The 15,224-nt window shown below is 40.6% G+C and overlaps 1 protein-coding gene across 1 annotated transcript; it reads right to left on the reverse strand.

Annotated features, from left to right (window-relative positions):
- Nucleotides 1-8,040: 8,040 nt before the first annotated feature.
- NHLRC3 (NHL repeat containing 3) lies at nt 8,041-14,815 on the reverse strand. Its single transcript, XM_061344955.1, has 7 exons — nt 14,675-14,815; nt 13,389-13,541; nt 12,389-12,536; nt 11,729-11,929; nt 10,492-10,583; nt 8,862-8,974; nt 8,041-8,377 (listed from the first exon to the last, which is right to left on the reverse strand). Exons 1-7 carry the CDS (start codon nt 14,756-14,758, stop codon nt 8,149-8,151), a joined length of 1,020 nt encoding a protein of 339 aa, XP_061200939.1. The 5' UTR covers nt 14,759-14,815; the 3' UTR covers nt 8,041-8,148.
- Nucleotides 14,816-15,224: the final 409 nt, after the last annotated feature.

Here is a 15,224-nt window from a genome sequence, read left to right on the forward strand (position 1 = left end):
AGAACTGCACACAATACTGCAAGTGAGGTCTCACGAGAGCAGAATAAAGGGTCAGGGATCACCTCCTTCGACCTGCTGATCACACTCCTTTTGATGCAGCTCAGAATACGGATGGCTTTGTGGACTGCAAGTGCACACTGAAGCCGGCTCATGTTCATTTTCTCATCGACCAACACCCCCAAGTCCTCCTCTGCAGGGCTGCTCTGAATCTCTTCTCTGCCCAGCCTGTGGCTGTGCCTGGGATTGCTCCAACCCAGGTGTAGGACCTTGCACTTGGCATGGTTAAACTTCATGAGGTTGGCATCAGCCCACCTCACAAGCGTGTCAAGGTCCCTCTGGATGGCATTCCTTCCCTCCAGCGTATCAACTGAAGCACACAGCTTGGTGTCATCGGCAAACTTGCTGAGGGCGCACTCAATCCCACTGCCCATGTCAGCGACAAAGATGTTGTACAAGACCAGTAACAACACCGATCCCTGAGGGACACCACTTGTTACTGGTCTCCAGCTGGACATTGAGCCATTGACCACAACTCTGTGTGTGCGGCCATCCAGCCAGGTCTTTATCCACTGAGTGGTCCATTCATCAAATTGATGTCTCACCAATTTAGAGACAAGGATGTCGTGTGGGACAGTGTCGAACGCTTTACACAAGTCCAGGTAGATGACATCAACTGCTTTACCACTGCCCATCAGTTCTGCAGCCCCATCATAAAAGGCCACCAAATTGGTCAGGCAGGATTTCCCCTTGGTGAAGCCATGCTGGCTGTCACCAAGCACCTTGTTGATTTTCATGTGCCTTAGCATGCCTTCCAGGAGAATCTGCTCCAAGATTTTGCCAGGCACAGAGGTGAGACTGAGTGGTCTGTAATTCCCCGGGTCATCCATTTTCCCCTTCTTGAAAATGGGGGTCATATTTCCCTTTTTCCAGTCATCGGGCACTTCACCTGACTGCCATGATTTTTCAAATATGATGGACAGCGGCTTAGCAACTTCATTTGCCAGCTAAAAAAGCAGCTATAAAGAAAAGGCATGTTCATGCAGACGCCTTGAATGATGAAACAGTGATGTTACTGAACTCGGTAGCTGGGTATAGTCAAGGATTTTTAACAGACTCTTCTCCCCCTTTACTATTTTTAGTTCCACTATAGCCTTCATGAGATTAGAAGGGGGAAGGAAGAGCCAGGATTGCCTGCAGTATTCAAAATCAGCATGCACCAGGAGTTCACATGCATTGCAATGCTTTCTGTTGCAATTATCTCATATTTTCCCAGTACCACCCATTATTCTCTTTGCTTCCTGATTGCTGCTGAGCTTGGAAGCTGATGTTTTCAGCTTTTATGAGTCTGGATAATTTCCTATATGGCAATGTATATCAAAGTGTTTATATAAAATTAGACTTCTTTTTACTAATAGTACCTAATTTTATATTTATCAATGTTATATTCCTTTTGCCATTTTATTGCCCAGGCATTCCACCTCACTATAACCTTCTGCAAATCTTTGCAAAGAGTAGGTTGGTACTATCAGTAAATTCTGTCCCTAACTTTCCAAGTCCATTTATCAATATATTGAGTAGCACGGAACTAGTTTTTAGTATACTTCATTTACAAATCTTTTAATTAGTCTTCCATTATTATTCCTTCTTTCTTATGCCACACAATTTCTTTATGGACATTTGGCAAGAGATGTTGCTGAAAGCCTTTTGAAAATTTAATCAAACTTTATTAGCCAGGTGATCCTGACATACATGCTTAGAGATTCTCCTAAAGACTTGTAATAGATTTCATAGTTGTGTATCCAATACATCTACTTTTTCATTATGGTTTATGTCAATTGGCAAGATACAACCATTAATTCTGCTGGATCTCTACAGAATCCTCACACATAGGTGTGGGTTTTTGTTTGTTGTTTTTCTTTAAGCCATATTTGCTGTTTTTATTTTCCTCTGGTACTAAATCTTCTGAAAATAATGAATGACCTTAATGAAATTAACAACTGCTAGCAACTTACAGTTTGTTTCAATAACTCATTTTCTGACACTTCAATTTCAGCCAGATCTTCTGATTAAGACCCTGTCAAAAAAATGTTAACAGCATGGAAAACTTGCTAAGGACTTTAACAGCAAGCACAGACTAAAAATGTGGTATTTTTTGTAGTTTATTCATCCAGAAGGGAACCTTGACTACCTAGTCACCTAAATCCTTTGACAACTGTCAGAGACAGTACTGTACTGAAAGCTTGCAGAAGAAACAAGTTCAGACACATCAAATCAAAGGGAAATAGTATTATTCCTGTATAGCAGATAGGTTTAGTCTTGGCAGTTCCTGTATCCAGACTTCCTATCACAGTAAATATTATTTTGGATTTGCTTGTTTTTAATAAAAAGTCCTACGAAAACATTTTGAAATTAAAGCCTCACCAGTTTTCCACTGCAAGTCAAGTTTTCTGATCTATAGTTTGAACAAGATGCAGAGCAAGAGATGACTCAGTCATCATCTGTAGATGACTCCATGGGGGATAAGAAAAAAAATAAATCCATAGTCAGTCTCTAAGTGAGACAAGGGAAAACAGAAAACATGAGGCTGAAGACAAATGAATCCAGACAAAATGTAAAGTCTTCCCTTTATAATGATGTTTATTGACTACTAGGAGGATTAAAAAATATAGACCTTAGTTATTCAAGAGACTTAAGTCTTAATTTGTAAAAGATCCCATCATAGCTCACAGTATTAATAGGCTTATTCCTGATGTAAGTGGGTAAAGTTTTTACTTCTGTTTTGCAGATCCAGTTACACTGAGGTTTCCTCAGCCTCAAAACATAATTTTATAATAAAGCCTATTCAGTATCTCATTTCTATCAATTTTACTTTGGCTTAAATGCAGTAACAAATCATCCTGAGTGCATATATTAATATGCTCCTACTTCAAAATTGCACATAAGCAACACAACTTTGATGGTTTATGAACACTGAAAGACTCAATATTTTGAATCACTTACCTGAAGAAAATTCCATATTCAAAATATTTTTATGGCAACTGTTGGCAATTCCAAAGTAGAATAAACTAATAATACAAAATTGGAGCTAGATTTTTAAACAAATGCCAAGAAAGGAGGGGTAGGATAAAATTGGTGAATGAGGCCATTAGCTCTAATCTCACTCAGGACCACCTCTATAGGGAAATACATTGGCATTGTTCTCTTGGTATAATTATGCTGATACAGTTATACTATTAAATATTGTTATGTTTCCAAAGCAAGATATCAGTAGTAATTCCATTGGAATCAATAACACAAAGACTAGAAGAATCAATTCAGCACACCCAGTTGTCTCTGGACACTGATTTACTGATTTTTTTTTTTTTCTAGTAAAAACAATGGAAATAAATAATAGATGGGCATATATCCAGTAGTAATAAAGCAAAATGCCTATAATACAATTACCTGCTTATGTTTAAATCACTCCAGATTAAAAACAGAAAGGAAGTCTGGAATAATTCATTATCTTTGTTGACTTACTCCAACTGTACAGAAATTACCAGCTGTTTACATTTGCTAGTATATTGCTACACGAGTATGCCAAGCATTGGCAGGGGTTTGGTGCCCTCTTATGTTTCGTACAAGGAACTTCAGTGACTGCAAACACTTCTTGTGGACAGATCGCTTGAGAAGGCTTCTCAGGTTACGTATTAAGAAAGTATCCACTAAGATAACTACTTCATGCTTCAAAAAGGTTAATAACCACTTTAGGGCAGTGAATGTACAGTAACAAGCAGACCTACAGATACACCTGTGCACTGTATACTATACTATGTTACTTTTCTTCTTGTGCAAGTATTTCTAACTCATAGAGAAGTCACTTTTGATCTCCTAAAAACTAAACAGACTGCTCAATAAATCTTTTCTGGAAATAAAACCTTATTCTGTATTAAGAAGTGTTTTGTTAGTGTGTTTTTAATTTCTCTGTTAGTGTCAAAAGGGTGTACAGTTCAAGTATTTCTTTATACTTGGCATCATTTAACTCATCATCCTATTTTATTAATTGCTCAGAGAAAAACATCTGCATGAAATTTATCTGCCTTTTTTGATACATAAGTTAGCAGAAGAGATGGGCCACAGAAAAGAGTAATGTATAAAGATAACATAGAATTTTAGATTACATTTGAATGTTGGTATCAGAAACTATTACATACCTTCTTAAAAGTGCTGATGACTCAGTATTTAAAAAAAAGTAATCCATTGCAATGGAAAATGTTGCTATTGGTACAGAAGTAAAGCACCCAAGCCTTTCATAATGGGAAATTTTTAATTTATTTTATCAAATTATCCTATTATGCAATATTTCAGAAACCAGTTTCAAGATGATACATAAGAAAACCTTTACAGAATTAGCAAGTTACTTCACAAATCAATCATTTTCTGGTCATAGACACAGAGGTAAAAGAAGTCTAAGCATCTCATGCCAGTTAATAATGAGCATCCCTTCTTATCACAAATACCCAAATGCATATAGGCAAGGCACATTTTGGCCTTGGGCACTTCAGTAAAGACAGACAGAACTGGAACTTTTCTAGGGGCTGAAAAAGACCTTGTAAAAATACACTTTTTGGGGGAGCAGTTCCATGCAGCAAACAAACTTGTATGGGTAACTTATTCGTCGACATCCAAAAGTACACTACTCCTTTACTGAACACAGAAGCATGCTCCCAGAGATCTTCGAGTTCTGTTTCTAATTGATGTGATGAAGGAAAAAATAAATAAGGAGAGGATGTGGTGAGGAAGGATGGATGTGCCTGGATCCCTTACACCACCTGACGATGTTAAAATACAGTCAATGATATCACAGTAGTATTTTCAAAAATAAATCCACCTTGTGTAGGTGAGAAATAACTACATTGCACACAAAGCAGAAATCCCTGAGCTAGTTAGAAAATTCACACAACACACTGCAAAGCAATGTGGATTTATGCATCTAGGTCTAGAGGAAGTACTGCCACTTTTTCAGCTAATAAATATTGCTTACTAGCTCCCACTCAAGACCATGTGAATGACGGACCATAATTTGCTAGTGTAGAACCCTGGAGTTCTGGTTCTCAGACCTGGATGAAAGCAGCCAGATAAAATCTGCTTTTGGTATTGTGGATGCAAAGAATTCCCACTTAGTGTACTACTCTCCAAGAGTACTGAAATCAGGCCATCAGGCTCCACAGCTGAGTTTCCACAGAAAATATGAATCTGACTTTTCTGGACAGATTTTCCATCTGCTGACCCACAGATTTGTGATCATAAGTTGAAATGTGCCAAATTAAGAAGCACTTGCTTTTGATAATGTTCACGAAAGTCAGTATTTTCCATCAGAATCATTCCATTTTCCATACTCCATTTCTAAGGAAGTAGAAAAGGAATCATCTTCTCTTAGTTGGCTTTTAGCATTAAAATATTCCACACCATGCAATAAATGTATGTGGAAACAGCTAAAAACTCTCCCAAATACTTTGAAGAGCTAGCATGGAATGTGGGTCTATAGCTTTACAGAGGTAATCAGTTATTCATCATCTCATTTCTGCCATGCTATTTTCCCCATCCCGTTTTCCTATACCCAGCTCCCTCCGTGGTATAAAGGGAACCAACTTAAAACCTTGCAGCAACATGTAAAGAGAACAGAACCACTCTGGACCGGGAATGGAAAGAGAGAGCACTTTTCTGGCCAGAGCTTAGAGACATCTGCTAGGATATAGTGTAAAAAACTTAACTGCAGACATTAATGGGGTTGATAAAGTTCTGGATATAAATCAGTTGAAAATCCCCAAATCAAAACAGATGTGCCACTCTTAACTGACAGAGCTTCCATGAAACTGGGGGTTATATCACGTGGCATCCTAATGCTGATTAAAGTTCTCCCAGTAAATTGCAATTTATTTATCTTGAGGAATTAAAATGAGTTGAACTTCAGCATGTTCCACTATGAAATCTCACAGAACAGAAAACTCATACCGATATAAATCAAACCAGGTTAAGAATTGATTTAGTTAAGAACCAGTACTTGGCTGCTGTGCACATAGTTTTAATTTAGTTTGAAGCGCCTCGTATCACTTTAACTTAAGCTTATTACAGACTTTACCACTTTAGCTAGAGGTGAAAGGTTAGATTTCAAAGTTTATGCTATTAAGCACTTAAGGCAGATGCCAGTATCAGCACTGACACCAGTATCCCACAGCATCTTATTCAACATCATAATCAAAAAGGGCAAGAAGGAGGACCCGGGTACCTATAGACCAGTCAGCCTCACCTCCATTCCTGGGAAAGTGATGGAACACCTTATCCTTGGTGCCATCTTAAGGCATATCAAGGATAAGAGGGTTATTGGGGGCAGTCAACATGGCTTCACCAAGGGGAAGTCATGCTTGACCAATCTCATAGCCTTTTATGAGGAAATAACACGGTGGATGGATGATGGCAGAGCGGTGGACGTGGTCTACCTTGACTTCAGCAAAGCGTTTGACACGGTCTCCCACAGCATCCTCGCAGCTAAATTGAGGAAGTGTGGTCTGGATGATCGGGTAGTGAGGTGGACTGTGAACTGGCTGAAGGAGAGAAGCCAGAGAGTTGTAGTCTATGGGGCGGAGTCTAGTTGGAGGCCTGTATCTAGTGGAGTGCCTCAAGGGTCGGTACTGGGACCAGTATTATTTAATATATTCATCAACGATTTAGATGAGGGAATTGAGTGTACTATCAGCAAGTTTGCTGATGACACTAAGCTGGGAGGGGTGGCCGACACGCCAGAAGGCTGTGCTGCCATCCAGAGGGACCTGGACAGGCTGGAGAGCTGGGCGGGGAATAACTTGATGAAATATAACAAGGGAAAGTGTAGAGTCCTGCATCTGGGCAGGAACAACCCCAGGTTCCAGTATAGGCTGGGGAACGACCTGTTAGAGAGCAGTGTAGGGGAGAGGGACCTGGGGGTCCTGGTGGACGACAGGGTGACCATGAGCCGACACTGTGCCCTTGTGGCCAAGAAGGCTAATGGCATCCTGGGTTGTATTAGAAGGGGGGTGGTTAGTAGGTCGAGAGAGGTCCTCCTTCCCCTCTACTCTGCCCTGGTGAGACCTCCTCTGGAATACTGTGTCCAGTTCTGGGCCCCTCAGTTTAAGAAGGACAGGGACCTGCTGGAGAAAGTCCAGCGCAGGGCAACTAAGATGATTAAGGGAGTGGAGCATCTCCCTTATGAGGAAAGACTGAGGGAGCTGGGTCTCTACAGTTTGGAGAAGAGGAGACTGAGGGGTGACCTTATTAGTGTATATAAATATATAAAGGGGGAGTGTCACGAGGATGGAGCCAGGCTCTTCTCAGTGGCAAACAATGATAGGACAAGGGGCAATGGGTACAAACTGGAACACAAGAGGTTCCACTTAAACTTGAGAAGAAACTTCTTCTCAGTGAGGGTGACAGAACACTGGAACAGGCTGCCCAGGGAGGTTGTGGAGTCTCCCTCTCTGGAGACATTCAAAACCCGCCTGGACACATTCCTGTGTAACCTTATCTAGGTGTTCCTGCTCCGGCAGGGGGACTGGACTAGATGATCTTTTGAGGTCCCTTCCAATCTCTAACATACTGTGATACTGTGATAATGCATCCCTATACTCAGTGTTGGCCAGTATCAGCACAATGATTTAAAACAAACAAACGAAACAAAAAAAAAAAGTGAAGAAATATTAAACTGAGGTGCTTACCTCCTCCCAGGAAAACATTTATACACTTCTTTCAGATAGTTCTGACCTTCATTTAACAACAAACACAAGCAGGCTATGTAGAGGAGCCCTAGGATGACCCTATACATTTAAGAACAGCAGCTGTGTTTGTAAAGTTTTATATAATAAAATAAAGATGCTTATCAAAGTCATCCTACAATTGGCAGCTACAAAAGCAAAAGCCACCACAGCATTGCTAAAATGAGTAACAGCTCAAGACCAAGTATTTCTCCAGGACTGAAGAACAGGTAGACAGGTAGGACAGATTCTCATCTCTGGTGTTCCAGAGTACAGTATTCTGTGCTTGTCTGAGGAAACACAAGCTATAGAAAACTCAAGGAAATGTGGTTATAGGTCTTATGTATCACACAGCTTATGCCACAGCAGTTGTGGGAAACCATCAGCTTAAGGGTATATATCTTTGTACTTGCTGGGCTCCAATCTCTGCAACATAGACTGCTCCACTGCTCATGTCTACATCCACAAGGTGTGGTTTGGTTTCATCTGCCAGCTGGATTGTTTGGATCATAACACAGTCCCCAATAGAGCCAACCACCGGTGCTGCCAAGATTGCTAACCGGTTGATATTCAGCTGAGCAACAATTAGGTATTTGTAATCGGCAGTAAATCTGTGAAAGACAGAAATGTATTTTGAACTATAAACTCCGCATGACATCTCATGTTAACACAGCCATGCAATTTTAAACAAACAAAACCTCCTGAACAGCCAACTTTTTGAAGGCTACAAGAGTCTAAATGCACTGAAACATTGAGAACTAACTTGTAAGCCTTGCTTCTTTACATTGGTGTTCCTTGAGACACATTATACTACAATAAGCCTATTTAAGACAATCCCTCTTCCTGTAAAAGCTGCAACAGTAAGCTCAACAACACACTACAACTTTAAAATGAAGTTCCCAGTCCTGCACTCAAATCCATGGCTCCATGGATTCCCCTGTCAAGATACTGCTGTGCGGTACCTTATGGCCCAGTACTCTATTAGTTAAACTGGTTATTCCTTGGCATCTGGCATTAAATATTAACATTCTAATTCATTAAGAATACAGCTTGTTTATGTAATTGCATATGTCCAAAAGAACTGTTCAACAATACCTGACAGAATAAGGTCCATCTTCTGCAAAACAGCTGCTCCAAGACCCAAGCCATTCCCCTGTGACTTTGTCAAAAACTTGGATTCTTTTGTTGTCTCTGTCTGCAACCCACACCTGTTAAAAACAAAAATAATGGCTGTTCACAAACAGAACAAAATGTATTATTTCTTACATGAGCAAAGTGTCCTGTAGTAAAAAGGAAGTACACCTTGAAAGAATGTAGTTTTAAATAGGGAGGAACATACGTAAATCTGACTTCCAGCTATAAAGCAAAACCACCACATAGTTAATACACACAAATTACTTCATACTACTTTAACAGAGAAAGCAATGCCGTCTCTTAATTTTTGTGGCTGTAATATGGATATGTTTAGCAGGATTCCTATTCCACAGTGAGGACATATTAACTATTTAATTCTCAAAATACTGATCTGTCACTTGCTAACAATTTGTTTTTCAAAAGTAGTCTCATGCCAATGACTCAGGCTTACGATGATTGCATCTGCAAACACTCTTGATATGCCTAACACTACTCTAAATATTGAGCAACTTAAATACCAAGAGCATTTTCAGCATGTTTTGTCTTACCAGTTTTGTAGAGCTTGTTTCTGTCCCATCCTATGTTGAGTTCACAAACAACCCAAGCTAGCAATACCACTAGACAGTTCAGTGAAAGCACCTCTTGAACTACAACCATTGAAGTTTTAACTGTTGACAGCCCATCAGTCTGATAATAAAATTCATTACAAGGGAGCAATAACTAAGTTCATCTGAGATCTTTCATCACAATTTTAAAGAGACACATTACTAAAGCATTCCCTTAGATTTCTTAGGGATTAACAACTATTTTTAACAGGGGCAGATCAGCACTATGCTGGCAATAAAATCAAAAAGCATCACAATTGCTGTCTTTGAACATATATACTCAGAGTTACCCTTTCATGTAAAGCAACCCTGTGCCTCCCCTTCTCCCTCCCACCCTGCCAGTTTTGGCAGATAAGTGATTTTTATATATGGTTCTTATTCTGGTTCAGACAGCGTCAGCAGAATTAGCTCAAACCAATGATTTTAAGATGTTTTAGTCAATCAATTTTTTTCAAAACAGATTAAGGAGTGACTACAAGAGCAGCAGAGCAAAAGCCAGGCCAAGGTTAACACCTGACAAAAGTAGACTCTTGAATGGCTTGAGCTGCATGTATAAAAGGTCTGATGTCCACAACCTAGCTACAGCCTTACTATCATCCCAAGCTTATTTAGAATTTCCAAATATGAAATTAAATTCCCTGAAAAAATGTAAGTTCTTGGGTAGATATTTATTACTGAACATAATTCTCCTGTACTCTCACAATAACAACCTGTTAGAAACTGCAGGAAGAACAGCCTGTGGTTGTGTGGACATTGACAATATAACCACTGGTCACAAGCCCTGTGTTAACCTTGGAGCCAGCCACTTCAGTAAGACCTGCAGTATGAAACTTAAGCTCATGCCCACCATCACACTGAAAACTGCAATTACCATAAAATGAACCAGATCACAACAGCTCAATTAAAAAAGAAATACAGTTTGTTTTGCTCGAATACATGTAAACAAGTCTGTTGGAAGATGAAAAAATTCCCTCTTTATTCTTTACCCGTCCAACAGGATCCACTGTTACACTGTGAGGAATCTTGAACTGACCAATGCCAGTTCCATTTGCTCCAGCCATCCATATCTCTCTGTAATCTAAACAGTGAGAACCATGAAAAATCAAATTAAAACATAAAACACTGTAAGAAAACAATAAATAAGCCATCTTGAAGTTATTCCCTGGCAAAGCTACCTTGATTAATTTTTAAAAGGTGACATTTCTAAACTCAGACTTTTTAAACACAGTACTCCTGACACATAAACCCAAGCAATACCGGTACTACTACAGTGACTACTGGATTATTATTCATGGTTTCAGTATTATGGTTCCAGAAATGTAGCTACTATTATAAAAGAGCCATAGTCCAAGGCTCTGTTAAATACCATATTAAAGGGGAAAAAATATAAATAGGTGGATGATTACGATATTAATTTGCTTACTAAATTAATCTTTTACTATTCACTACCTAACAGTTTTGAGTCAGTTTTGCATTTTCACAGTTTACCAATCTGCAAAATAGATATTACAAAACTAATTTTTATGATAGAACAAAGGAAACACTAGCTCCTCCGCATTTTTCCAATGACAGAAAAGTGCAGACTCCTCACTCACTGCCCTAACCAACACTGGTCATCTAACTGGGGAATATGAGCAAGCTAATTAGAACCACAGAATAATTTAAGTATACAAGATCTCCAGACCTCATCCAGGCAAATCTGCTTCTCAAAGCAGGACTAGCCTTGATAACAAATCCAACCCTGTAGATCAGGTTACTTGTCAAGTTTTGAGCACCTCCAAGAGTGGAGACTGCACATCATCTCTGGACAAACTGTTCACTGTCTGCTCAGCCTCATTGTGAGACTGTCCCTCAAAAAAATCAAGCTGGAATTGACCTCTCTTGTATCATTTGCTTAGCATTCCTTATTCTTCACTATGCACCTCCAAGAAATGTGTGGCTTTCTCTTCTCTCACATTATACACCTGAAGACAGCAATATGAACCCTCCTTAGCCTTCTCTCTTGAAGACTGAACAAACTCATTTTATCAGCCTTTTGTTGTTAATGAATAGGAGATTTCTCCTGAAGTGACAAGCAACAAAACAGGATCTGATTCAACAAAGTCTTCAAAGTAATGTTAAATGACAGCTCTACCCGGTCCTCACTTAAAAGTATTCTCAAGCCCTGTTATTTAAAATTCAGTTGTCAGTGGTCAGCTACTGCAGAAGTTTACTTTTCCATACCGTTGGATAGTTTGAGCAATCTGTTATTCATTCCTCCATCTCCATCCACAACATAAATATCTCCACTTTCTTCTACAAAGATGTCTGCTGGTTGGTCAAATTGTAGGGGAATCAAACTTGAACCAGCATTACCTGGCGTGCCCAAAATCTGCATAAGTTTACCTGAAGGGCTATACTGCTTCACAGTGTGCCCATATTTCCCTGAATTAAAAAAAAACACAACAACAAACAAAAACAATACAACTGATTACAAAGATTAAAAAAGATACTCACAAGTGATATTAATAAATCAAACAGACAAAATTCCATAGTGAGACTATGACTGTGGGTTAGTAAACCCATCAGCTACAATATTCATCCATTGTTTTAGGGTCACCAGACCTAGGACCTAAGTCTAGCCAGAATATTTATTTTTCCCAATAATTCTCCTGGCAGGGGTGGGGGTAGTGCTTACTAACTTCAGAAGCTATAAGCAGACACACAGCACAAATCCTAAACATTCAGAGTGTTTTGTGCAGCACCCAAGAAGTTTGTTCATGGCAAGAAAAGCACCAATCTGCCTCAGAATTTTTTGAAGGACTTAAATGAGATGTTTAAAGTAGTATCTGCAGCATTAGCATTAGGTGGGGAAAGAAATGCTAATACTACCACCATGCATACCTGTTCCAACATCTGTGATCCATACTGAACTATCAGTTGCGGTGTTCAGTACAAAGATACCATGGGGCATTTCAACTGTATCATTCCAGGAGTAAAGGAAATAGCCTTCCTCTGAGAATACAAGTACCTTTGGCACATTGTCTCCCCTCTGAAGAGGCAAAAAAAGGCAAAAAAAAAAAAGGTCTAATAAGAAAACATATTAATCAAGTAATCATATGTTTTGAAATTCCTCTTTGTAAGTTTTTTACAACGCTTCATGAATTGTAAGATCTCCTGAGATTGTCTGCTAGATCTCACTTTTTCCATCTAGAAAAGAGGAAGAAGGGTCTAAGTTTAGCATGCAAATCCTTCCATTCATTGTAGAGTTTCAACTTGAATCAATAGTCCAGTTTTCAGAGCAGCCAAGCTCCTGCAGCTACCCTGGTCTTCATTTTGAATTGTGTTTTTACGTTCTTGTTAAAAAATATGACAAGTGTAACACAGGCATGAAAAACTGTAACCATACTTATTAGTAGCACAGCACTCAGGCACTCATAGGGTGCTTTATAATTAAATCCCACCACCTGCCATGGAGAGAATGTTTCATCTGTGACCTAGAGATACAAATGCATAGAACTGGGTACAGTAAATAACTGAACGGCAGTTACTGTAACTGGCTAAAGAGTTGTGTGGTTTTGATTTCATGGGACAAAGGCTGAAAGAGTGGAAGAGTCATCTGCTCCAGAATTACATTTTACTTTGCAGTTAAGAAGCTACTGTTACTCAGTTAAGTTAAATAATGCATTCGCACCACAGAAATTTAATGCTTATAAAAGCACAAACAAGTATGGTGCCAGAACTGCTTTAAAAATGAGTACAGCAGAAACATGTGTTCTTATATTTTCACTAATTTTGAAAAAATAATTATTCACAGACACACACATATATATCCTAAACCAGTAACTTTAAGGGCAAAAATACACTAGAACAACAAATAGAGGAGTATAATATTCTCACTCACTTGTCCCACATAGACCAAACCATGAAGAGAGTCAACAGCAACACAAAATGTTTGGCTAGTGAAGTATTCTGGAATTTTAGGCCAACCTATGTCCAACTTGTACATCTGTTGCTGTCCCTTCCAAGGAGAGACATAATCAAATGCTTTTAAAACCTGAAAATACAAAATAAATATCGAATAGTTGATAAATTCCATAACAGTGGGACCAGAATATCCAGCAGTAGAAAGCAAGTGTGTACTGAAGCATCATAAATTTATTTGTTCAATTTTAATTAAGAAAATAGATTATTTCAACAAATTGGAAATTAGCTAAAGAAATCCTTTGGGTTTAAGAGCTCTGGAATTAGAAGGCAAAAAAAAAAAAAAAAAAACAGCCTGAAATTTCTTATATTGATGTTGCTAATACTTATCTGTAAATTGTGCTCCAAAACGAAGAAAATAGTAGAGACAGTTCCAAACACAACAGAATCGGTAACAACTTCAAAGGATATGAGAGTAAGAAAATCAGAATAAAAGTAATATGCAGGTCAGGAAGGAAAACCACATCTTGGAAATGAGGAAGCTTAAGATACCAGGAAAGCAAAACTCGGATCAATATATATATATTTTAAAGGACAATGGGAAACTATAATCTTCTCACTTGTACTGTTTTCCAGCAGAAGAATGGAAGCTAAGCACAGCTGCAAGCAGGGCACTGAAACTGAATGATCGGGACAGAACTAACAAGTGGTGATCCTGCAGGCCCAGGGACATTTAACTTTTCTGTTAAGTGCCTTACTAGAAGCAGGGCTAAGTTCGCCACACAGAACCACGAACAGCTTCAGAAAGACCAGACTATCCCTAAAGAAAATCGAGAGTACTTAAGCACAGAGAAAATCAGACAAGATTTGCAAGAAGTGCAAAATTACTTGCCCGGATATCATTAAGATCGTCTTCATTTAAGCAGAGCCTGTTGCTGGGAAGCCCCTATAAAAGCATCACCCCGTGTATGCATTTATCTCGGAAGGGCTGTATAAGTCACAGAATGATAGGGTTGGAAAGCACCTTAAGATCATCCAGTTCCAACCCCCTGCCAGGGACAGCTCACAGCAGACCATGTCGCCCAAGGCCCACAAAAACACATAACCAACCCTACGCCTAGCGCTACGTGAGGCAGAACCGCAGCCCCGACCCCGCCGTCAAGCGCACTCCTCCGGACCCTCCCCCGGTAACCACCTTCGGGCGAGAAGCCGTCCCAGAACACCCCACAGCCCGCGCCTCGCTCGCTCGCTGAGCCCGCAGCCCACCTCTGAGCCCCAGAGCAGGGCCAGCACAGCCAGCAGCGCACCGGCCATTACCCGCCACAGCCCCGGCGACCGCTTCCGCCTCATGCGTGCCGAGCCGCGCAGGGGAGGGCCGCGTTGTCATGGCAGTGACGTAACCCCCCCCCCCCCTCCCCCCCCGGAAGGCGCCGAGGGGAACGGGGGTGGGGTTTCGTGTTCCTTCGCCGCTTCTCGCAATGCCGGGCTGCGTGGAACTGTGCGTGCTCTGAGCCGAGTGGCGGCGGCAGGAAGCCATGGCAGAGAGAGCGCGGTGCGCCCCGCGGGAGCGCTTAGCTTTGCGGCGTGACTCCCGGGGACTTGAAGAGAGGCGAGTCCTGCTAGAGTTTTAGCTGCTTCTGCGCAGGCACCGCTGTGGGTGACTACCGGGGCCTTCGGCGCCGCGTCCTGATGTCATAGGAGCGCGACGGCGAGCGGCAGGACCGGCAGAGAGGGGTGCTCTGTTGGAGGCAGCGCTGCGCACCCTTGTTGCCGTCCCGCTGCCCCGCACTTCCCGGCGGCCGCCCTTCGGAAGCGC

The sequence above is a fragment of the Neopsephotus bourkii genome, unplaced genomic scaffold (assembly GCF_033783945.1).
Source record: "Neopsephotus bourkii isolate Nb327-2 ecotype Australia unplaced genomic scaffold, CSIRO-AGI_Nbou_v1 NB_36, whole genome shotgun sequence".
In the NCBI taxonomy this organism is placed as follows: Eukaryota; Metazoa; Chordata; class Aves; order Psittaciformes; family Psittacidae; genus Neopsephotus; species Neopsephotus bourkii.